General features: G+C 38.0%; 3 protein-coding genes across 3 annotated transcripts in view; 2 read left to right on the top strand and 1 right to left on the bottom strand.

Moving 5' to 3' along the window:
- LOC137974071 (cystinosin-like) overlaps positions 1-6,225 on the top strand; it is a 7,236-nt gene extending 1,011 nt beyond the window's left edge. Inside the window, exons 3-11 of the mRNA XM_068820993.1 lie at positions 1-30; positions 990-1,108; positions 1,890-1,995; positions 2,932-2,957; positions 3,062-3,161; positions 3,303-3,422; positions 3,993-4,163; positions 4,840-4,957; positions 5,792-6,225. The exon at positions 1-30 is cut by the window's left edge and continues 49 nt beyond it. Coding sequence (XP_068677094.1) covers positions 1-30; positions 990-1,108; positions 1,890-1,995; positions 2,932-2,957; positions 3,062-3,161; positions 3,303-3,422; positions 3,993-4,163; positions 4,840-4,957; positions 5,792-6,006 — 1,005 coding nt within the window. The 3' untranslated portion in view covers positions 6,007-6,225. The remainder of the gene's footprint in view (positions 31-989; positions 1,109-1,889; positions 1,996-2,931; positions 2,958-3,061; positions 3,162-3,302; positions 3,423-3,992; positions 4,164-4,839; positions 4,958-5,791) is intronic.
- Positions 6,226-8,088: 1,863 nt separating this feature from the next.
- Positions 8,089-8,786, bottom strand: LOC137974072 (ADP-ribosylation factor-like protein 16). The gene has a single exon (XM_068820994.1). The coding sequence runs from the start codon at positions 8,665-8,667 to the stop codon at positions 8,110-8,112; it is 558 nt and encodes a 185-aa protein (XP_068677095.1). The 5' UTR covers positions 8,668-8,786; the 3' UTR covers positions 8,089-8,109.
- On the top strand, positions 8,737-20,313 carry LOC137974068 (sorting nexin-7-like). Its single transcript, XM_068820990.1, has 11 exons — positions 8,737-8,896; positions 10,592-10,783; positions 12,017-12,127; positions 12,899-13,063; positions 13,559-13,754; positions 14,519-14,649; positions 15,497-15,565; positions 16,203-16,289; positions 17,189-17,284; positions 18,015-18,167; positions 18,956-20,313. Exons 1-11 carry the CDS (start codon positions 8,825-8,827, stop codon positions 19,040-19,042), a joined length of 1,359 nt encoding a protein of 452 aa, XP_068677091.1. The 5' UTR covers positions 8,737-8,824; the 3' UTR covers positions 19,043-20,313.
- The last annotated feature ends 1,769 nt before the right edge of the window (positions 20,314-22,082 follow it).

The following is a 22,082-nucleotide window of genomic DNA, read 5'->3' as shown; positions in this document are numbered from 1 at the left end:
AAACCATCCATTCTTGCAGTACCAAACAAGGTGAATACCGGTATTTCATGTATCATTGATTCTTATTCTTTCAATTGCCTCTATCATCATCAGCAGCAGCAGCAGCATCAGCAACGCCACCATAACCATCAGCATCTTTGAACTTTATCTCATCCTCCCTTCCTGTCAAGAAAACCCCTGGCTGTATAACCACCCATGTTCTTTATGCATCTTACAAAACATTAGAGGAATGGGATGAAGAGTCCTGAATTAAAGTGGTACTATGATCAAAAAATCATTTCCTTTTTTCTTCAGATTTTGAAATTTTGTTCGCTTAACACCTAACTGGCAAAATTTGAGCTTTGAGTTTTATCCAAATGCTATTTATTTTGAGTGTAAGTTTTGGATTTCATGGTCTGCCATTACTCACGTTCAAAACTGGCCGATTGGACCTCAGAGGGTTGGATCTAGAGAAAATGAAGTCATCTACTCACTAGCTTAAAATGTCAGCGTGTCAACGCAATTTATTAATATGCAAAACACGGGTTGAAAAGTCTGAAAGCCCGAAATTCCCGTGCTGCATATTAATTAGGCCGCGTACACACGCATTGCATTCTTAAACTAGTGAGTATTTGACGTCATTTTCTCCTCGACCCAGCTCTCTCAAGATTTTAAGGTTAGTAATGGCGGACCAATAAATAAGAAAATTCCAGCTAAAATAAACAGGTGTCTTTTTAAAATTAGAACTTAAAACTTGGGTGAGTTAGTGTTTAGTTAACATAGTTTTGAAATCCAAAGGAAAAACAAAATTTTTTTTTGGTCGTAGTACCACTTTAAATGTAAATGGCTGCTTTAAAGCTACCAACAGCTGCATCAGGTCACACAACCATCTTGCAACTATAATCAACTTCTGTAATTGCCACCATCATTTTTTTATCAGTTTCGTACTTGGGCAAATGTTGAAGCATCTATTTTGTTGTTTATTTTAACTTTAACAGATTTTTACATAGGTTGTTTTTAAAGAGTCCATTAGGAAGAAATCAGTGAAAATTCATGGGAATGGTATTGGAAAAGCAACTCTTATATGCTCTTTGGATAAAAATTATACTTATCATGACAACACTGAAAGGTATTGAAGCAATATTACCTGATTAATCAGTATGGAAATAAATAGGTTTGAAAGAATTGTCAGTAATACTAATAGTAATAGTAATACCAGTAGTGAAAGTCATGGCTGCGAGCATACAAGATGCTGCGAGGAGTCAGGGAGCAGCTTTTTGCAACATCAATTCTAGGAAACCAAAAGCAAACCAGCCAAAAGATGTATGGAACACTTGACGTGTGTTCTCTTTGTTCTTCAATCACACAAAAATTTAGCTTACGTTGTTTTTGCCTGGAGCCCTTCTTATTTAATTTATTTGTATTTTTTCACAAAGTTCCAAACGATCATTATCAGTATATGTGTGGTTGACATGACATCGAAATAGAATAATAATAATGTCTACAGTACCTTATGAATTTTAATTTGTCTGTTTTAGATCAGTGCCCTTTGATCACTTGCATGTAGTAACTAGACAATCAAAGCCTTTCCATGTCCTCCTTTAACCCATTGACTCCTGGGGCTTTCCCAGTGACAATTCAAATTGTGTGGTGTTAGAGTAGTAAAATACTCTCAAACTGGCATTAAACAGAGTAAAATACTGAGTATGGCCGGTTCAGGCCAGTTCAGGCATCAAAGTGTTAATTAATTGAGGAATGCAAACTTTCAAAACTCTGCTCAATTAGGGAAGTTGAACAGACGGGCAAAATTAATCTTGAAAAACAAATGGCCTAGCTCTCTTTGCTTAATTTTCTAAAGTAAAATCTCAAGTAATTGATTGATTTTTTGTCCTGTTTTTTCTTTTTTCTAGTATTTGGGTTACAGTCAGAGTGGTACATTTCTCTTCATTAACAGTGCTCAATGCTGTTATCGGCTGGCTGTATTTTGTTGCATGGTCTGTTTCTTTTTACCCACAGGTAAGATATATAATGCTTCTTCCTTATTTTGATGAGGAGACACTATGAGCAGCTACTGGTGTCCAAATAAGTATACAGTGGTTTCAGTAAGTACCCACAGCGTATGATAATCATCAGCTACATGTATTTCATTTAGAGAATTAAGTTGGCTACTTTTCTCCCTAAATTTAAGTTAGTAATGGGGGTGCAAGGATGGCACAGTGGTTAGAGCAATCGCTCCCACCAATGTGTCCCAGGTTCAATTCCCAGACTCAGTGTCATACATGTACGTGGATTGAGTTTGTTGGTTCTCTACTAGGAACCAAGAGGTTTCTTTTCTGGGTACTCTGGTTTTCCCCTCTCCTCGAAAACCGGCACTTGATTTGATTTACATTGATTTGTCATTTTTGAAAATGACAACACTTAGGTACTGTACTCAAACCGACCAGCATCTTCAAATGTCATTGAAATCCCTGCCTGTAGAATTTCACTTGAGTTACTTTTGAGGCATATGAAGAGTATATGTAGTTGAAAGGAGGAGGTTGAGGAAAAAATGGCTGTTTCATAGAAAAGAGGAGGAAGTAGATAGGAAGGGGAATACATTATAAGAAGTGGGAAGAATGACTATATAAGAAATGTTGTACGTCAAGCGATGATCACTAAAAACTGGATAAAGACGTTTTGACCGAAAACCTTCAGTCATCCTCAGTTTGAATTTGACAAAAAAGTACACGTGTTCTCTGCGTGAGAAGAAGAAGCAGTGTGTATAAAGGTATATTAAAGATGCTTTTCTGAGGGGTCCCTACCTAGTATTTATTATTGCACCCTCCCTCCCTTCTACCTCTTGTTTAACCCTGATTGCCTGGCTACTGTGTAAGTAGACTTTATTGCCAACCCCCTGTCCTCTCGAATTCTGTCTTTCCTGTGTTAACTGCAGATGTCGTCTTCCATTTGCAGATTTACCTTAACTGGAAAAGGCAAAGGTATGATCAATTTGATTTAACACCTGTACTGACTCTCCAATTCAGTTAAATACTTTTTATGAGCTTGATACTTGCATCAATAACAGTTATGCTTTTTGCCTCAGTGTAACTGGACTCAACTTCGATTTTGTTGCCTACAACATCACAGGATTCATAGCATATGGCTTGTTTAACATTGGAATGTTTTGGATTCCTGAAGTACAGGTTAAAAGCTTTTCGTTTGTCATAAAAGTTTCGTGTCCATTTCATGTTCATGAATATATCTATAGAAACAGTGTATTATAATTAAACATCATGCTAATGGTATTCTAATGGTGTGCTTTAAATGAATGTACTTCCTTACAGCGTGAATACTTTGCGAAGCACCCAGGAGGAGTAAATCCTGTCCAAACAAATGATGTGTTCTTCACAATCCATGCTATTCTTTTAACATTTATAGCAATTCTTCAGTGCTTATTTTATGAGGTATGTCCAGAGTACAATCTTTTACATTTGTAATACATTTGAAATTTTCATATTTTATTATGTGGCAAGCAGACTAAATTGAGCATTCTGATTGGCTGGTTTTTGGTAGGGGTTTTACAGTACATACCATTACCATGCAAATGGACCATTTCCATATTTTTTCTCTCTCTCAGGAAATTCAAGTTGAGTGAAACACAAAGAGTGTTTTAAAAGTGGAAATTAATTTGTTCATTACAACAGTAAAAAAATATTATTGTAGCAAGTGGAATTAAGTTTTACACGTAAATTGTTGCTGTTCAAAGTTCGCTGATGGGAACCAAGTGGAGAAGTGTCTGTTCGCTCAAAAAGATGCCATACAATAAACAATTTACTAACCTCTCATGCTTTGTACTGCACTGGGGAATGTTGGCCCTTGGTCGTTTTTGTATGGACCTCGCAGCCCTTGGTCTGTACTGCCATGAACTCAGGCCAATATTTCCCAGTATGGCCCTTGTGCTTTGTTACTAAGACGTAAAATATGAAGTGTTTATAAATAATGTACATTAAAACTTGTGTTCATCTTTTTTTCAGCGTGGCGATCAAAAAGTATCTCTTCCTTCCAAAATTCTGTTGTCCTGTACCTGGTTGTTTGCTGCCATTGCATTTGTTGTGACATTATGCCGCAAAATCACTTGGTTGACGTATCTTTATTACTTTTCGTATATCAAAATTGGTGTCACACTCATCAAGTACATACCCCAGGTTTGTTTGTAAAGCTGCCATTACATGTACCTAAATTTGACGCAATTCTTGTAATTTGATGATAGCTTAGTCCTCCCATCCCATACAATCAATCCATCTGATTTGGTCCAGTTCCATGCATCCATCTGAACATTTAATTGGTGACAGGATTATCTTTGTATCTGAATGCTGATACTTGCTTATCTCTTAAGTTTCCCAAATCAATCGTAATCATAAATTTAGCCTTCCTTCACATTTGTGCTATCAACATCAAGCATCCTTACATACATTGTACATTGTACTTGCCAGAAACACAAGACATGTTTATTTACTTATTTACGGGAAAGGAAAGGAAAGGAACTTTATTTAAGTGTCTAATCTTCTAGCGCCGTAGAGCACTAATTGGGGACACTGTAAATTGAAATTAACAAGTTGACACAAATGAAATCAAATTTTGGTTTTTGAGGAGAGGGGAAACCGGAGTACCCGGAGAAAACCTCTCGGTGCAGTAGAGAACCAACAAACTCAACCCACATATGACGCCGGATCTGGCAATCGAACCCGGGCCACATTGGTGGGAGGCGAGTGCTCTCACCACTGTGCCATCCCTGCACGTCAGCCAACTCCTCACATTTGAGGATCATTGGCTGGAATTTGACTGCTTGATCAAAAGTAATTCTTGAACTCTCCTTTGAAGGCTTGGATGAACTTTCGTCGAAAGAGTACAGTAGGATGGAGTATTGGAAATGTTCTTCTTGATTTCACTGGAGGATCACTGAGTATTTTACAGATGTTTCTTTTAGCTTATAACAATAGTAAGTGATCTGTTGTTTCCTTTTGCCACCTTTAAATCCCTGGTTGGACCAATTTAAGGCCAACCTGACTCTAGTAAAATTTAATGTCTGTAATGCATAAACTGGATATCAAAAATCATTGCATTGTACAATTCTCAGTTTTTTGCATGTAGATCCAAAATTGCAAAGGATGCATGCTCAATTTTGGTGAACATCTTAGTGTCCCTAATGTAACAAATTATTGTTAACAGTTGCAGTGTACAAAACCCTTGACTTTAAAGAAGCATGAATGTTAAAACTCTATTATTGGAAATATGTGGTTGACACGTACATGTAGACTTTTTAGGAAACTTCGCGATGTCCAATCTCCTGTCTGTCCAGACACAATAATTATTTATGTTTTAAAAGCTGAGGAGAATGGTAGGAGGACATTTCGCGATGCTGATCAAAATTGGCATGCATTACTGTAACAGTCATTACAAAACTTGCAATCCTGGATACATATAGATCTCTTATTTTTTTGTTGATTATTGGAAATGGTTGTATTTTGTAACTTTCACATACTAACCAAAGTTATGCTTAAGTTGTTGATTATCTGTGGACTGACTTGTGATTGACTGTCAGTTGTGTGTTACAGACTGTTGGTTGCCAATGGATCAAGGAAGCTCTTTGTCATTGTCACGTTTTGAATATTACAATTTTCTGTTCAGAATCATAAAATTATTTTCAAAGTTCCATAGTTCAACAGCCTCATCTGGCAAACTACCAGTACTTAAAAATATCCCACAATGACATCTTCGTGTAAGTAAGGCTATGATAACTGTACATTGTTGCTTTCAATGTTGTATTTTTCAGATGACTGGAGGTCAATATTTGGCGACTTCACAAAGTTTGGTTTGGGGGCTATTTCAATTTTGTTTGATGTCTTCTTTATGGTTCAGCATTATTGCCTGTATAATCACCAAAAGGACAAGAAGTATGAAGAAATTGGTGAAAAAGAAGATTCAAGCATTTATGCAAATAAGTCTATGAAGTCTATGTATGGTAGCCTTCCATCTCATAGTCAGTAGTAAAACCCTTACAATAAATTATTTCTAGCTTCTTATTCAACTTATTAATAAACTGTAAAGAAAAAACAAAAGAAATGTTTTATTGTTAGATGGCTGTGTATGTAATACAAAGTCACAGCAATTTTGCATGTGTTACAGTAATTTTGGTCTTGAGGGGGTCAGATTTACACTTCAGGTCCCAGTTGTTCAAACGATGGATAGCACTATCCGCCGGATAAATCACTATCCACTGGTTAACTCAATTGTCTATCCCAGTGTTTATCTGCTGGATAGTGGTTTATCCGGTGGATAGCGCTATCCATCGTTTGAACAACTGGGGCCAGGAATTGACAGGTTTAAGGTTTCATCCCTAAGAAATTCCTGATCTTAAACTCTGAAAAAATAAACCTCAATGTGTATATGTTATGCAAAATTGATAAGGATGAGGGAAAAAAAATATGTTATTCACCGGCCAGGAGGTTCGTACGGGGAATAACGAGGTCTCGAGTACAGCCCAAAGCTGGGAACCATTCCTTAAGGCTGGCCTGCCATGCTTATTATCAAAAGAGAAATATCGGGCAATACCACAATGATCGGTTTATTTCGGTTCACAATATTTATTAATTTGTAGAGCAACAAAATATATTTTTGGTCCTAATCACACAAGCTCACGCAATCATGAGTGCTAGGACTCCCCCCCAGTTGTTGGGCAGGATAGAAAAGTCCGTTTTAATATTCATATTTTCGGTAGCACATGGGAAATGATTAAGTCACAGTGCAGTGACCTGGTTGAACAGAGTTTGGCAAATCTCACTTGTGCTTGATACAAAGTTTTTTATCATGTTTTATGGAGAGACTGATACAGCATATGTATTTAATACGAAATATCTATTTCTTGTAAATAAGATTATTTTCATCTTAGATTCCCACCTCATTTAAATAACATTGAAGAGGTTGTACTAAGATTCTTATCACAGTAATTTTATTTAGAGAGACAATAAATATGGATTTTTGTTTTGAAAAGCCAGGCCACAGTTCTCTAGACAATGTGCCCCTCTCACGACTCATGCAAAACTGGTTATAACAAAAATTTCATGTGCATTCTCACAAAAGAAAGATGCTGGAGGTTTTGTTTTTCTTGTTGTGGAATAGCACATGTCAAACCCCAAACGTGTAGACTGCAAATTCAATCTGTTACTTTTTCATAGTTGCTGGAACTGTTCAAGGGGAGGAGCTGCAAGATAAATCTTCTCACAGCTTTTCCACTTGCATGATTTTCGCTGCTATGAAAAACTGGAACACATGCTCACAAACCTCATACAAAGCTCCACATGGAAGCTCTCTTAAATGGCTATTTTAGAGTTTTATAATGTTATTCTCGCAAACCACAGGCTTGTGAAGCAAGGCTAGACTGCGAGCAGTCCCTCCATAAATTTCCGAGGCAGTCGTGTTTTGTCATGCAAACAAATAAAAAGACTGACAGAGGCTTGGGAAGAGGAGAGAAAGAAGGGACTGCACCCGTTACTCTGACTGACACGTTCAGAATGACCAATTCTGTTAATCTAATCAGTAAGTGATACGACAGATGGTTCCCCAGAAATCTGACAGCAGTGCATTATATTGTCAAGGGACCAATCCGAATTTCCTGTTGCTGGTGCAACGGGAAATTCTGAACATGTTGGTTAGAGCAACGGGTGCAGTCCCTTCTTTTTCTCTTCTTCCCAAGCGTCCCTCGGTCTTTTTATTCTATTGCGTGACTGAACACGACTGCCTAAGAAAAGCGGACCGCTCAAGTGATTTATGAAGGGACTGCAAAGGAAGGCTGGAGAGCAGCTCTTGTAATAAATGATGTGGTCGGCTTGCTACCGAAGTCAAAAACAAAAGACTAAACAATTGAAACAATGACTTGGACATAAAAACAATAAAAGCTGCTTAAAATACCAAACAATAGCAGGTTATGACAGCTGCTACTATTCTACTTATACTACCCCTCATTCATCCCCTCTATCCACCTGCACCCCCCCCCCCCCCAAAAAAAAAAAAAAAAAAAAACAATGTGTACAGTGTCATTTCAAGCCATTATCCACCACAGAACAACTATAATACACGAAATACGTCCGTTTCTTACTTCGAAACATAGGACGATTTTTCATGAAGCCATTTCAAAATTCCACGTAATCCTGTACCTTCTCTAAAGCTGCACTCTAACACTGTAATATCTTGCCTTGCACAAGCTAGAATATCTGGAAGCCTTATTAAATTACTTATTTCACTCCGACTCATACAACCTCCTATATCAATCTTGTTCAAAATCAAAAGGACGGGCATATCTTGTGTTTCCTTTGAGGACAGAACTTCCAAGAACTGAATGCAAGACGATGCAATCTGAGTTGGCTTCGCTGAGTCCATAACGTACACAAGGTTACGTGATTCTTTAAAATAATTATTCCAAATCGGTCCCATGGCTCCACCAAGCTCCCTGAAAGTATATTTTCTTTTGTTGTGTGTCAAAGTGACTAAATTAACGCCAACTGTCGGTATGGTTGAAGGGGCTTCTCCAAGATCTTCCTTCTGTTGTGCCTGGGCTAAATTGTGCTGTGCAGTGACTGTCTGAAGTCTTTTAAGCATCAGCGTTTTTCCAACTTCTTCTGGCCCTAATAACAACAGCTGTACCTCCGCCATTTCAATAGCTACACAGAAAGCTACAGACAAGAAATTAAAACGCTAACAGCTGAAAAGTAAAATGGTGGAATAAATCTTGGGTAGCCTTCGGAATACTTCGGTTTTATACGGTTGTTGCCGACAACGCTCCGACGATCGTGTTGATGTGTTTTCCAATATGGCGGACGACTTGGATGCTTTCAACCCAAACGAAGATGGCTATCGTTCATTTGAGGCTGTCTTGCCAGATGTAAGTTCATACAACAGAAATAACAGATATTTATCGCGTATTTAAATCAAGAATTTGTTGTAGTGATAGATCTAGTCTAATATTCACTTCACTGAAAATTCTACACACCCCATCAGTATCACATGATGAAAACAAAACAACTGAAAATGCACTTTACTTTTCAAATTTTGGGAATAAATTAACCGGACAGTTTTCTCAAATGTTGCACAGATAACAACCTTATCATGTAAAATAAAGGAAAGCCGCAAATTGAAGAAAGCACCGACCTAAATTTTGTTTTGAAGCTCTACATAGGAAGAATATTGATTACATTCAGTGCACGTTCCCAGCATACAGAGATTTTTTAAATTTTCACTTTCCATAATATGTAGCAACCTTTTTGGGTTGATTTGGAGGAGGGAGAGGGGTAGAGGGTAAATTTCACTTCACTAAAATTGAGGCTTTTACTTTGAACCACACCTCCCAGTGTTTGTTACTGAAAGATCTTCACCTCCCAGAAAGTGGCAAGTACAAAGTGTTGAGTTTCCATTGTGTAAGAAACAACAAAATATGCACAGAAATCAAAAAAGCTTCTTTAGTTCCAACCTATCAATTGCATACTATTCCTCAGATGGGAAACAAAGAGTGTTTTCCAAACACAGTGTAATGGAGTATAAAACTAGCACTTCACATTACACTCAAATCAGTTATATAGTGTAATGTCATATTAGGTTGGAATGATCTTTAATGTCGATAAGAAGAAAATGTTTAACGATAAAAATCAGCGGTATGACATTTCGACGGGACTTTGTTCATTATCAAATCATTGGTAAAATTAAAACAGTGAATTAGTTTACACGTGCAAATCTCTTTATACTTCTTATATGCATATCAATTTAAGCATTTATCACATCATTTTATATATATGAATATATATATTCACTGTGTCAATTTTACCATTCACTAACTTGATAATGACTGAAGTACGGTCAAAACGATGTCTTTGTTCCGTTGATTTATCGTTAAGAGTTTTAAGAAACCCTAACTTATAAGACGAAAATGGCCTTTAATTAATTTAATCCATTCATTCCTGATGTGGTCCCCATTGGCAAGGAAAATTGTCTGGCATTATAGTAAAATCTACAGTCTTACTCTGAGGAAAGAAAGAGAAAGAGAGTTAAAGCAGACATACTAAGCACTTAATGCCTGGCCCCAAGGGAAACATGGAGTTTTATCTCCCCGAGACCCTCTTCACCTTGGGGAACATAATTTGAGGGTCCAGGGGAACAAAACTCACTGTTTCCTGTGGGGCCAGTCATTAAGTGTTTTGTTATACCTCCCAACTCAAAATAAAACAACACATGGATTTTTACATGGAATTTGCCGCTGTTTCAAAGGTGCACAACCTGATCATGTGCGATTTCAAAGTTCAAGTTGTTGTTTCCCTAGGGAGTTACTGAGTTTTGACCCGTGACACGTGCTCCTCTGGAAAACATATTTGAGTTGGGAGGTATAACAAAATTAATGTAGCTGTTGAGTGGACCTAATTTTTTGTTGCTAACCCATTCATCCCTGAAGTGGTCCCCCACTGTCTGGCATTAGACAGAGTAAATATTATTTTGTGATGAGTCACACATCCCACTTTCAAGATTGAAAGGAAAATATCTGCATCTGATGCATTTAAGTTTTGCCTAATATGAATACTTATTTGTGCAGAGTCCACGGGAAGATGCAGACAAGTCTGAAATTGATTTTTCTGAATCTGAAATTGAGCAAAGCGCTGTATTTCTGGAATCTTTCAAGATGGGTGGTTACGATGAGATGACTCTAGTCAAGGACTTACATGTGACCGTTGATGATCCTGAGAAGCATATGGGGAGCTATGTGAGTTATAATGTGACCACTAAGGTAAGTACATGTTCCTTTCCTTGTCTATTTAAGCAATCGAGGATGTTTTCCGTGTTTCCATAGGCTCATCTAAACATGAGGGGGAATTGGGAGAATTCGACACAGGTATGCAAACCCAAGATGCAAACTTTCTCGAGTGTTTAGGCTATCGAAACACAGAAAAAAGTCCTTTATTGCTTTTATGAAATATTTCTCAAAGATAATTCGACAAATGAAGGAAACAAATGAAGGAAAATTCTTGATTGAAACAGATTTTTTTGATGCACGCTCATATTTCCTACCAGCCAATCAAAATGGGCGTCTGACGTCATATAGCCAATCAAAATTTGTGTGATGTCACAACCGTGTTTCCATACTCTCATCTAAACACAGCTATTGACCAATGAGAGTACACATACTATCTTAATTATTATGTTATAATGTTACATTTGATCATGGCTGGCTATGTGAAGGAAGCAAGGAGGATCTTAGAGTGCAATTATATATCTCATATCTCATATCATTGTATTTTTCTGCAGTTAATAATTACAAGCTAAAATTCTAACTTTTCTGTGGGGTAGAATCTTTCCAGATACATAACCACCCTAGTTGAGGGGAAGATCCTAGTACCATTAAAACTACCAGTACATTAATGTAGAAGATCCAGGTATTAGCAAGTACATACAATGTTCAATATTTTATTATTTTAATTTATTAAAAGGAACAAAGAAGTGGCTGAGTCTTTATTTGCCTATAATAATAAACCATCAATTTTATCACATGGCATGTATAAACCCTCATCCTAACTAAACTGTCTGTTTGTAAGCAAAAGGAAAAGCTGTTTTTACCTCCTCCATGCCTTGTTTCCTTTCTAAAGGACACAACTAAAGGTACAGTGCAGCTGAAACAATGGGAATTTACTCAGAAACAATAGTAGAACCGCTTTGTGCATGATGTAAAACAAGCTAAATTTCAAAGGGTACAGTATAAGCAATATTATTTTTTCCCCTGGGAAAGTTAAAGATGGAGCGTTTGAAGATTTTTAGGATCGTACTTTTAAAACTCTAATATTTAATTACTATACTGGTCATGTTAACTTTGTAACAGGTTCTGTGGTTGCATTTTTTATTGTTTGGTTTATTGTTCCATTCCTCCATGAATGGAAGCTGTTGCTTGACCTGATTTCTGGCACTCACTTGCATAGCAGCACTAAAGAAATTTTATTATCAACATGCTTTCTTTTTCTTGCTGCAGACTACAAGAGGACAGTTTGATCATCCAGAATATAGTGTTAGAAGAAGATATCAAGACTTCCTTTGGTTGAGACAAAGACTTGAGGAAAGCTATCCAACCCACATTGTTCCTGTAAGAACATAATATTAATACTTTAAATAATAATAATAATGCATGCCTACATGGAAGTCTTGCAAGTGCAGCTTTATCGCTTTTGTCATAATTCACTGACTTACGTGAACCACCTTAAGTAATTAAATCAGCTAGAGAAAAACTCAGGTTTTGTTAAAATCGTTAGTCTTAAAAGTGGAGCAGAAGTTCTCTACTATTTATGTACACTGCAATTCAAATAAAGTAAAGATTGAAAGAGCGTGGTCAAATCAAATTTTGGTTTTTATGTGAGGGAAAAGCTAGAGTACCTGGAGAAAAACCTCTTGGAGTACAGTGGGGAAGTAACAAAAACTCAACTTATAATAATTATTAGTTATGACTCTGAGTCCGGGAAATAAATTATGTTGCAAAATAAGACAAGGATGTGGAGACTTTATAGATTTTACCCTGTTTAACGCCAGAAGATTTTATTCTGTCTAACTCCAGATGATTTACTCGTCAGTCGGGGTGGTCCATGGAGGTTCAGGTGTCAATGGGTTAAGCAAGATTTGATGACAATTATCGAGATAGCTTTGCAAAAAAACTATAAAAATCTTGTTGAAAATCACACACTGATTTTGCAACAATAGTCAAGTAATTTGTATTCAGCTTTAGGAGTCTAAAGATGTGTATTTGAGAAATAAACTTAGTAGAAATTATAAACTGGACATGATCTTTTTTGCTAAAACTTGTGCATCCTGCTTAATTGGCAACTGATTAATTAATAGACACCAAATTTACTTTTTGTTGCAGCCATTACCAGAGAAGAAATCATTTTCCAAGCACTTTGACAGATTTAGCACTGAATTCCTCAAGTCTCGTCAAATTGCACTCAACAAGTTTGTTAGTCGGATAGCAGATCACCCTGTGATGTCTTTTAATGACAATTTCCATGTATTTCTTACTGCCAAAACATGGGTATGTATCTTAGACAACTACTTAGTCTTCGTTGCTCAACAGCAGTGGAGTTTTTTTTCCTCGTGATTGTAGTTTTTTCACTGAAATTGTTGGCTGTAGGGAAATCAGATGAGACTTCATGGTTGGGTCTACAACTGTAGCGTGTCTGCTTTAGCAAAAGATTACAGTGCAATACTCTAAACAGGAAGAACTGATGACAACAATAAAAGTGATGATGACAATGTCGATGAGGACAGATATGTCCAGAAATTAACATGATCTTTACTATGATTTACATTTCTTTTGATAGGCCTAAACCTTGCTCCTCAGGTAAAGATAAACAACAGCATCATTTTATTCCAACCTAAAAATAATGCTAAGCCTAACACGTATGTTACTCCTCCAGCGCAGAGAATTTTCAATAATCACCAATGTAATTATACTAACATTCAATGGCAAACTTTCTAAAAGTTTTTGTGAAAAATTGTGGTGTTTTTTTTTTTTTGAAAACTTTAGGAACTCACATCAGTTAAGAAACAGAGTCCTGGATTAATGAGCAGAATGAGTGATTCGATGAGGAATATGGCATCTTCATGGATGCTGAAAAACAGGGAGCCTGAATTTCAGGAAGCGGCTGAATACACTAAAAATTTCAGAGAAAAGATGGTGGCTTTAGAGACAATTTCTGACAAAATAGCAAAGGATAGATTTGGTGAGAATGTGTTTTTTTTTACAGAGGAGTATTGAGAGGGCAAAATTAATATTTTGTTGTCCCTCATCCTTTTTGCAAGTATTTGCTCTTCTGAAAGCATCTTCTTTCCTCATTCTCAACACTTATCCACTGTTAATTTGATATGTTATGCATGTTGGTACATTGTACCATGCAACCTAAATGTTGCGTGTAGGCAAGTCTCGAGCTTATGCAGCAGAGCTCAAGTGCTCTGCCACAGTAATAGGGGATAGCGTTATGATTAACGTTGATTTTTAATGTTGGGGGGAGGGGGATGGGTGAACAGGAGTATGTTACTTGGAGAAAAACCTCTCAGGAAAGAGTAGAGAAGCAAAAAGATCAACCTACGTAATACCAAGTCATGGAATTAAACCTGGGACACAGGTGTGATTGGGACTGTTTTAGAAAATGTGCCTACCCTGCACCATAGTGATTCAAGTTGTGTGTCCCTTAACCAGCAAACCCCTTAAGACTTTGGTGAGCCAACTGATTGGTGTATAGCCACTCAAAAGGACCAAAAGGAACCAAAGAGCTCCTTATGAGTCAAGGATCCTTGCTACAATTGGCATGGTGAGTTATGCCATCAACAATGCTTTGCCTGATAGAACTTGAACAATTACTGGTAAATCAGTGAAATGCGTGTGTGACACACTTTTTACAAAGCTGCCCAGCATTTAAGCAAGATGAATAGAAAAGATCATTCAGTGATTTACTGACATTTGTTCTTGGTTGTTGCCTTGTTGCAGATCTTCTTGAGGTATACAAGGAGTACATTCCAATCTTTAACTTATGGGCAGATGCAGAGTCCAAGCTATCAGACCCTTTACATGCTATGGCTGATGCTTTTGACAAAAATATATCATCTCTTAAATCATTGGTAAGGATGAATATGCATGAGTAAAAGGAACAAAACAAAATATGATGATCATTCTCTTCATCACTTTATACCTACACTCAAATGTATGACATTTCATAGATACTACAAAATACAGCCCTCAGTGCAACCTTTCCAATGTGAGATGGGCAAACTATTTGTACTTAACCCCTTCAATGCTGAGAGTGATACTTAAAGGTTTTACTCTTCCTAACGCCAGACAATTTTACTTGTGAATGGGGATGGCTCAGGGATGAATGGCATAAAGGCCATTTTCTGCTTATCAATATTTAAAAGTTCATTCCAACTTACCGGTAATAAGACATTACATTTAAGCTGAGTTTTTTCGCCTAGCAATAAAACTGTTTCCCCGCCAAAAGTCTCTGAGCGGGTTTCAATGCAAAATCTGAATTGAGAAATAATTTCTTTAAAATCCATACTACAGATTTTGTGTTAAAATGTTCTCATACAGTTGCATTAAAAAATTGTGAAAAACATGATTAACTCGCTGTTTTAGTCACATGATTTACTAAATATGTTTCTGTGTCGAACCATACAAACTAGTTTAATAGAACACACTTGTCAGAAAAAAAGATTAAGGTAGTTAAAAGCCACCCTCCTTAATATGATGATTTATTTTGCAACGGTGTTGTATGAGTTTGCATCTGCCATGCATTATTTTTATTATTTCCACTTTGTACACCAAAGGAATGTTTCCATATTGCTTTTTTGGTTGTGTTGGAATGCACCAGAAATGCTCCAATAACTTAATTAATGCATTATGAAATAAAGCATTTGTTCAATTAGTACAGTCATAATTTGATTAAATTTGCTTTGGTGTTTTTTTTAGTTGAAAGCTCAAGATCCAAGATTTATGGAACCCTTACATGAATATGTGCTTTATACAGATGCTATTAAGGTGTGTGCTTGACATTAAAAAATAGAGAATACTGTATTTTTGACTGGTTTGGGGAACGTGACTTCAAAATGATTGCCCATTTTTTGACAGAATCCAAGTGCCATTTAACCCCCAAAAACTTTTAAAATGTAGACAAAAGACACAAAAAGTTATTATTATTGAGTGTTCTTTTCTAAACGTTTGTTCATGCCTTGAGTGGGCTATCAACTCCTTGAGTTCTTGTTTCTACTTCACTGATGACAAGTCTCAATGAGGTATAGTGAGTGGGTTTCAGGTGCTCTTTGGATCACTCGATCAATGGGCTCTTAAATTTCGAATTTCGTTAGGGCGGCTGAATTGGTGTATGAATGTGCTCGAAATGGAATGCGCGCTTGTCGCAGTTTCCAATCTACCCTTCGCTCTTATTTCATTATTTTTAGGGGTAGTTCTGATTTTGCCATAAAGTCTTAAAGTCATAGTAGAATATATATCCCAATGCTCGACATTTCATCAATGAGGAGTCTCACAGAGACTTTTATTTCTTGTTTGATCTTTTCCCATTCTTGTAATTTATTTTCATTTAAATTTGGTCTGGCATTGATGCGACACCATTCCTTTGCAGATGAATATGAGAGTAGAGTCTTGCTTTTTTTTGTAGAGTACTCTAAAACATCGAGACACCGCTCAAATGGAATATGAAGTAACGTTAGAGGAATTATCAAGAAAAAAGGCTGAGAAGGAAGAGGTAGAAAGGGTATATCCCGGGAAGGGGGGGACTCCCATATGAAACAGACGGGGATGCTCGTCGTCTCGCTTAGGGGTGTAAATTTTGGATTTTGGTCTCGCTTAGGGTGTTTCGGGCAAAGCGACAATATTTTAGGCCGCCAAGGTCAAAATTTGCTTAAGCCATGCCCAGATTGGTCTCCTTTAGGACTCACAAAAAGCTTGAGCCACGCCCAGATGGTCTCCTTTAGGGGTTAAATTTAAAATTTCCGACGAGCATCCCCGTCTGTTCCATCAGCCATCCAGGCCCTCCCCTTGAATGCCTTCAATACCAAACATAGAATCGCGATATTTCTCCAGCTTGATATATCTATGGTGGAAACTTGATAATATTCTAAGTATGTCCCTAGTCACGTAGATATTCTTCCTTGACATTCTCTTCTTGGTGGGCTCCCTTCCTCTCTTTTCTCCATCTGTTACAACTTTCCATCACTCCAATGGGCGCATATTTTTTGTTTTGCTTTGGCACATTGTTTGGCATTATGTAGGTGTGGTGAAGAAGTACTAACTTAAGAAAAATTCAGATAATACAGCTTTGTCTCGGCCTCCCTTCCTCACACACTATCCTCTTTGGAATATAGGCTACAGGAGAAAGTTGTGTTCAGCAGTATGCAACTATAATAGGTTGCAGTGATAGCTCTCTAGAAAGTAAATCTCCATTTGATCTTGGACAAAACCAACAGTTCCTTAAACTCTTCCCCGGCATAATTGCGAAGGGATCTCCCTTTCACCAGTAAAATTGTCCATTGTTAAGAAGGGAAAATTTTGTGACATCAAGGAGTAAGCATGTAGTTTGCGCAGAAAACGATATTTTAGAATTTTTTTCTTAGTTACTTAAACTTTTTTTTTGCTATCCTTCAGCTGGAAAAAGGAACTGGTGGTGGTCGTTGGTTTGGTAAAGAGACAGAGCAGTCGAAACAAGACAAACTAGATAAAGTTGATACAAGTATAGAGGAGGTAAGTGGCAAGTGGTTTGATAAATCACTTGCCCTCAAAAGTGACACTTGTAGATGTTACTCTTTCTAACGCCATACGATTTTACTCATCAATGGGGCCCCCCACAGGGCTGAAAGGTTTAACCATGCACGGCAAATGAATCGATTAGCATCTTGATATACTTTGACAGAAGTCCATGCGGTTTCGTTTTCAAGAGAACACCAAGGTTTGGTGTAGGAAGTCGGCTGGATAAGCATTCGGGCTCTTGACGTGCTGTACATGTTCCAGCACGCGGCAATGTCCATTTCAAATTTCCGCTGTTTCCGCTAAGGTGGCCTCGTATGCGGACAAGAAAGTGTTGAATTTGTAATGACATCTTCCCTTTGTTTAAATTTGTGGTCTTTGAATGAAACCAATAGACTGCAGATTATGTCTTGTATGCCCTGTTGGAACGTAAACGAGGATAGACTCAATTCTCAAAGAGTAAGAGACGAAGTCTTTACCACATGGGGGTATAGGCTCGATTACCAACCGCGCACACTATACCCGAACTCGACTGAGCAGCGGAAATCGAGCTTACTATGGGGTGTCGGTCCGGCAGAATAGCGCACCTCAAATCGGGGCCTCTGGGGGAAATCAGACAGCAAGAGCAATTAACTCGATCTCAGGCAATTTGTTGGATACTGCAGTCTTCCGTTTACTTTCCTCACGACTGACAGGGTTTTTTTTTTTTTGCCATTTTTTGCACCAGCTCTCAAAACTTGCCGAATCAGGCAGTGATAGACTGGAGTGTGCCAATGTCGATCTGAAAGCAGACATTGAACGATGGCACAAGAACAAAAGAACAGACTGGAGAGATCTGTTCACTGAATACTCTGAGAGACATATCAATTATTATCAGGAGGTAAGAGTCTTATCTTCATTCAAATAGGGTTATCTGGAGCATCCATTGTTTAAACTCCTTCACTGAGGTGATTTGATTCACAGAGTCGACCCATAGAACTAATTTAGTAAGGGTAGTTATGAATAACGAGCTTAGCTTTTTTTAGCGTAACAATTAGCATAAAGAAATAGTTTCAGCGTACACTCCCTCGGAACTAACTTGCCTTAGCGCCTCTCTTTCCGATCTTCTAAATTTCCAGCCAGTATGCTGATCTCCATTTTTTTTAAACCGTAAACAAAGGCTTTTGTCCACAAAGTTCCGTGAATGCGCCAGAATGGTACCATTCGACTCCGCACTAGCAGAGTGTCATCTGAACCTAGCTGAATGACTTGGCTCCCAAGGGTTTCCTTTAGTTCAGTGGTAGAGCTTCCGAGCAAGCAAAAAAAAATGGGGAAATCGATATTTATTTATTTCAAGTGTGCTTTAACACTAGCATCCTTTCCAAGATGGCAGCCCTTGTCTGCTAGCAATTAAGTCGATGAATTCGGCTAATTTCTTTTTCTATGTTGATCGAGCGTTTTCTTAAAGTTACTCTCGCTAAAAATGCTCTCACTGCGCTTTCCCTTTCTCTTATTCATTATCAAGAGAATGTCATTGGTAGCCTTTATGAATCAATATCTTATTTCTGGCAGTTGTAGCCTGCGAAATTGGCAGAAATAGATATTTTTTCCGGCATGGACCAGACGACTGGGTCGGGGTGTCTGTGCGTCAGGTAGCTGGTACTAATGTTGGCGTTCATTTTCACACAGTGCTTGACCGCTTGGCAAGATGCTCTAAATATTGTATCAGGAAGTACACAAGATCGGGACCAAGATTTAGAAGATGAAGATTCCTAAAGAATTATTGTGAACGGTGCAATGAAAGAAAACCTCCCTCTGTTGAAATCCGTTATCGTGAAAGAACTATCTTTTTCTAATATTACCTGTCCTGACTTAGATTATTTGCGATATGTTCTCTGAAATAACTGGTGCTTTTCCCTACATTAATTTTAAGTACGTGTCTTTTCGCATGTGGTTTCTTCAGTAGCGAGAACAAGTCTGGTTTTCCCAGTCTAGCAGAATTTTGTGGACTTACTGTAATTACATTATTTTCGAGTATCAAAGAGGAAATGAAGCTGTAACTGTAGGCAAGGATGGGAGGCTGCAGTTCACAAATTCAGTAATTTAAGGTAGTATTAGACGGTGACGTCATTCTCGTCACCAACGCGTCGGATCGACCCAAGGCTCTGGGAAAGTCTATGTACACTGTAGGAGAACATGCGCCGTGGGTTTCTTGTAGCCAAAAATTGGCTATTTGAACCTTAAGGCCCCTGCTCACTCCTCATGCTAACATAAATGTACCAATTAGAGACACTTTTGATTGTTCGTCACGAAAACCAATGAGAAGACACTTTGTTTCGGGATTCCCCAGAGCTCTTCTCGCCCTCAGTAAAGAGAAGAGCTCTGGGGGTCGAGATTGCGTTCATTGCGTTTCTTGCTCTTACTTTCTGACGCATGGTCGTGACCATCGTTTGCGCGTGCTCTGTGCCCTGGGTGTTAAATTGTCTGTACTTATGTAATACATAATTGTAATTTCGACAAGTAAGTACCGCAGGAAACGAAATGCCCAAGTTTTCAAAACGTCCGCGATTTATTAAAATTCAAGAAAAACAATCAACCAAATTTGATCTGTTAAAATTCAACTGAACCTGTGAAGAATAAAAATAAGGATGTGTTTGAGTTTAATCACCGGAACCTCGAGGTGATGCCTTTTGTCTGACTGAATTTTAACATATTGTTATTGAATTGAATATGACGTTGACTGCAGCCAACTCGGCACTACGCTCGTTGGCAAGTCACCATCTTGCTCTCTAACGGGCTCTTGTCCAATAATTTTCAAGTAAAGTTGTCGCTTTTCATTAACGTTTCACATAAAGAAGCTGATAAAGCAGAGCTATTTTCCAATGTACAAAAAAAATTTCATTTACCAACCATGCAACGAGCTGTCATTTATTTCAAGGAAGCAATATGTATTTTAAAGGGTGCTAGTCTACGGAAATTTATTTTGAAATGATACGAAACAATAATTAATGTTACATAGAAACTCAATAAAGTTACAATTGACTCTACGTTTCTCTTTTCTGAAGACGTGGATAACTGACATATAGCTCTCCAACTCTCCATTCTCGAACCCTCGGCTAGCTGAATAGTAACAACAGGATTCAGAGACCAGGAAAAAGCCATGCTCTTTAAAACAAACAAAACATTCAGTGAAGCGCGCTGATAAAGAGCTAATACATCTTATCAATCTGGCCACTGTTGAACTGACACCACAGCCGAGGTGATGACCATATTTTAGTGCTTTATCTCCTACTCATCCTCGCTGCACTTTTTTCCTGACATCTACTTATTAACTACGCATTAGCGCGAGGTGGGCTGGAAAAAGCCGTACGGCCCTGTTTAAAAGTAACGCGCACTGCTCTGTGCGGTGGGATTTTTAGGGGATTTCGTGGCTTCTAAACATCCAAGTTATTTACAGCCAGGAAAGCAAATACAAGCAAAACAGATAATTTTTCTGGGCAAATTTGTAAGTTTTTTGTCCAAACTTCATCTACTGGGTGCTCATGAATAGCGCAAAGAGCCCATTTGATAAAATGCTTATTGACTGAGTTTAAGTCAGTCAGGGCACTCGGTCCGCACGCGATTACCTCGGGTCAAATATGAGTAAGGGAGGGCCACACGGGAAAATATTTGACCCGAGGTCATCGCGTCAATAAGCATTTTATCAAATGGGCTCTTTGCGCTATTCATGAGCACCCAGTAGATGAAGTTTGGACAAAAAAGTTGCAAATTTGCACAGAGAGATTATCTAATGTGTTGTTTGTATTTGCTTTTCTGGCTGTAAATAACTTGGATGATTAGAAGCAACGGAATCCTCTAAAATGGCACCTCACCGAACAGTGCGTGTTATTTTTAAACAGGGCCGTACGGTTTTTTCCTGCCCACCGCGCGCTAATGCGTACGGCCTCATAAGTATGCGGGGAATTTCAATGAAAGCTCGCGCGGGGCCGTACGGGCCATATGATAAGGGCGAATATTTTCTGACTGAAGGAAATATTATTTTCGGTTTTTGCTCCGGTTATAGAATGATACGGTTAACACGGAATAGGCGTTCATTTTTTGCGAAAATTTCATCGGCCAATGCAAGTTGCTTGTTTGTATCTGGACTCATTGTTTGAGTACGTTCTTTTGGAATACCTTTTTCAGTTATTACGTAATCCCAAACCGGAATAGTAAATTCAGGTTGTGATGGGGTGGGGATATGACACGATGAAACAACCCGAGAAGTCCCTTGATGTTTTGAGCAATAACACAACCAGTGTTTATCTATTTCTCGGGGTGAGCTAGTGAGGCCAAATTCTGGAGTAACTGCAGAGTACCCCGACACTATTGTAGGTTTACTTTTAACAAGAATGTTAAACTTAAACATTTTCTGTGTGCCTGTCGTTGCTACGAGTCAAGTTTGATATCTCCCCCATCCGAGTCTAAAATACGTATGACGTTTTGTTTACTGACCTATTTAAAACTGCATGACTGAGCTTTTGTGCATTAAGAAGTGGACAATAATTGCTAAACAAATTAAGATATGATTGGTTTGTCAGAGTCGTGCACTAATGCTCGAAAACATCTCTTCTTACTGGAAAAGAATTATAATTACCTTTATGATCTTAATTGACTACTATGGACAAGGCTTTTTTGTGTTTTAGTGAAAAAAAGACGGCAAAAAAGGTGACGAAGTTCCAATAGACGCGGAGGAAATATTGGCCGTTGTTTTTTACACAAAAGATTACATGCAAATTCAGTCTGCTTAGCAGACTACAAAATAAAGTGGATCACT

This window comes from Montipora foliosa, chromosome 10 (assembly GCF_036669935.1).
Source record: "Montipora foliosa isolate CH-2021 chromosome 10, ASM3666993v2, whole genome shotgun sequence".
Taxonomy (NCBI): Eukaryota; Metazoa; Cnidaria; class Anthozoa; order Scleractinia; family Acroporidae; genus Montipora; species Montipora foliosa.
This window is presented reverse-complemented; position numbering and strand designations above follow the sequence as displayed.

Coding starts and splice junctions, on each gene's coding strand:
- LOC137974072 (XM_068820994.1), bottom strand. CDS start 8,667: ATGGCGGAGGTACAGCTGTTGTTATTAGGGCCAGAAGAAGTTGGAAAA.
- LOC137974068 (XM_068820990.1), top strand. CDS start 8,825: ATGGCGGACGACTTGGATGCTTTCAACCCAAACGAAGATGGCTATCGT. Junction 8,897..10,591: donor TTGAGGCTGTCTTGCCAGAT/GTAAGTTCATAC, acceptor TTATTTGTGCAG/AGTCCACGGGAAGATGCAGA. Junction 12,128..12,898: donor ATCCAACCCACATTGTTCCT/GTAAGAACATAA, acceptor TTTTTGTTGCAG/CCATTACCAGAGAAGAAATC.